Source organism: Nerophis lumbriciformis, linkage group LG08, assembly GCF_033978685.3.
Source record: "Nerophis lumbriciformis linkage group LG08, RoL_Nlum_v2.1, whole genome shotgun sequence".
Lineage (NCBI taxonomy): Eukaryota > Metazoa > Chordata > Actinopteri > Syngnathiformes > Syngnathidae > Nerophis > Nerophis lumbriciformis.
Genome location: NC_084555.2, coordinates 49,225,001 through 49,227,500, shown reverse-complemented (window position 1 = coordinate 49,227,500; position 2,500 = coordinate 49,225,001). Strand labels below are relative to the sequence as shown.

Genomic DNA, 2,500 nt, shown 5'->3' with positions numbered 1-2,500 from the left:
AACTATCTACACTACATTTAAACATGTTTACATCATATACCTTTTAACTATCTACACTACATTTAAACATGTTTACATCATATTAACTATCTACACTAGATTTAAACATGTTTACATCATACACCTTTTAACCATTTACACTACATTTAAACATGTTTTACATCATATACCTTTTAACTATCTACACTACATTTAAACATGTTTACATCATATTAACTATCTACACTACATTTGAACATGTTTACATTATATTAACTATCTACACTACATTTTAAACATGTTTTACATCATATACCTTTTAACTATTTACACTACATTTAAACATGTTTACATCATATACCCTTTAACCATCTACACTACATTTAAACATGTTTACATCATATACCTTTTAACTATCTACACTACATTTAAACATGTTTACATCATATTAACTATCTACACTAGATTTAAACATGTTTTACATCATACACCTTTTAACTATTTACACTACATTTAAACATGTTTTAAATCATATACATTTTAACTATCTACACTACATTTAAACATGTTTACATCATATTAACTATCTACACTACATTTAAACATGTTTACATCATATTAACTATCTACACTACATTTAAACATGTTTACATCATATTAACTATCTATACTACATTTAAACATGTTTACATCATATTAACTATTTACACTACATTTAAACATGTTTACATCATATTAACTATCTACACTACATTTAAACATGTTTACATCATATTAACTATCTATACTACATTTAAACATGTTTACATCATATTAACTATTTACACTACATTTAAACATGTTTACATCATATTAACTATCTACACTACATTTAAACATGTTTACATCATATACCCTTTAACTATCTACACTACATTTAAACATGTTTACATCATACACCTTTTAACTATCTACACTACATTTAAACATGTTTACATCATATTAACTATTTACACTACATTTAAACATGTTTACATCATATACCTTTTAACTATTTACACTACATTTAAACATGTTTACATCATATTAACTATTTACACTACATTTAAACATGTTTACATCATATACCTTTTAACTATCTACACTATATTTAAACATGTTTACATCATATACCTTTTAACTATCTACACTACATTTAAACATGTTTACATCATATTAACTATCTACACTACATTTAAACATGTTTTACATCATACACCTTTTAACTATCTACACTACATTTAAACATGTTTACATCATATTAACTATCTACACTACATTTAACATGTTTACATCATATTAACTATCTACACTACATTTAAACATGTTTACATCATATTAACTATCTACACTACATTTTAAACACGTTTTACATCATATACCTTTTAACTATCTGCACTATATTTAAACATGTTTTACATCATATACCTTTTAACTATCTACACTACATTTAAACATGTTTACATCATATTAACTATCTAGACTACATTTAAACATGTTTACATCATATTAACTATCTAGACTACATTTAAACATGTTTACATCATATATCTTTTAACTATCTACACTACATTTAAACATGTTTACATCATACACCTTTTAACTATCTACACTACATTTAAACATGTTTACATCATATACCTTTTAACTATCTGCACTACATTTAAACATGTTTACATCATATTAACTATCTACACTACATTTAAACATGTTTACATCATATACCTTTTAACTATTTACACTACATTTAAACATGTTTACATCATATTAACTATCTACACTACATTTAAACATGTTTACATCATATATCTTTTAACTATCTACACTACATTTAAACATGTTTACCTCATATACCTTTAAACTACATACAATACACTTAAAACATGTTTTTACTACGGTACAATGAACGTTGTAGAAAGTAATCCTTCAACACTGAATATACAGATATTTGATCCATGACAAAATGGCAAATACATGTTACACATCTAAAGTGATGACAATACAAGTCAAATCATATTAATCAGTAATATTAATTTCAGGGTCCTGCAGTTAAAAACATGTTAAGCCATACTATTTATGAGCTACTTCACTCCATGTAAAAACAATACTAATATCATTTTGGTGTACCTGTCTCAATGCCAGGGATGCGTGTGGTGTTGAACATCCTCTCCATCTGAGTGGAGCACATAGGCACCGTCCCCAAAGCCCTCAGCTGACAAAAGAAAAGTGAAAGTAAAAGTGTTAAAAAGGGTGGGGGTGGGGGTGGGGGGGATATTACCGGTGCGTGCTCGCCCCGCTCCAGCTTGCGTCGGTACTGCAGCATGGCGTGGACCACGTTGCCCGCCCGTGCAGCTTGGCGGTGTGTGGGGGTCACGTAGAGAAGGTCCTGGGATCAGTGTTGGATGTTGGAACAGTAACACCATCTACCATCTTGAGTGTTGGGAGTCCTACCATGACGTAGAAGTTACTGTTGACCATGATGGGGCCCCTGCCTCTCAGGTAG

At 29.1% G+C, this 2,500-nt stretch overlaps 1 protein-coding gene across 5 annotated transcripts in view; it reads right to left on the bottom strand.

The window, feature by feature from the left end:
* The window catches only part of cpt1b (carnitine palmitoyltransferase 1B (muscle)), a 29,820-nt gene that overhangs the window by 13,476 nt on the left and 13,844 nt on the right, over positions 1-2,500 (bottom strand). For all 5 annotated transcript variants that reach the window (XR_009816066.1, XR_009816065.2, XM_061969152.1 and 2 more), the window contains exons 8-10: positions 2,449-2,500; positions 2,276-2,383; positions 2,125-2,209 (exon numbers count right to left, since the gene is read on the bottom strand). The exon at positions 2,449-2,500 is cut by the window's right edge and continues 26 nt beyond it. Coding sequence is in view for 3 of the 5 variants with exons in the window: in XM_061969152.1 (XP_061825136.1) it covers positions 2,125-2,209; positions 2,276-2,383; positions 2,449-2,500 (245 nt within the window). In the remaining 2 variants the exon portion in view is untranslated. The remainder of the gene's footprint in view (positions 1-2,124; positions 2,210-2,275; positions 2,384-2,448) is intronic.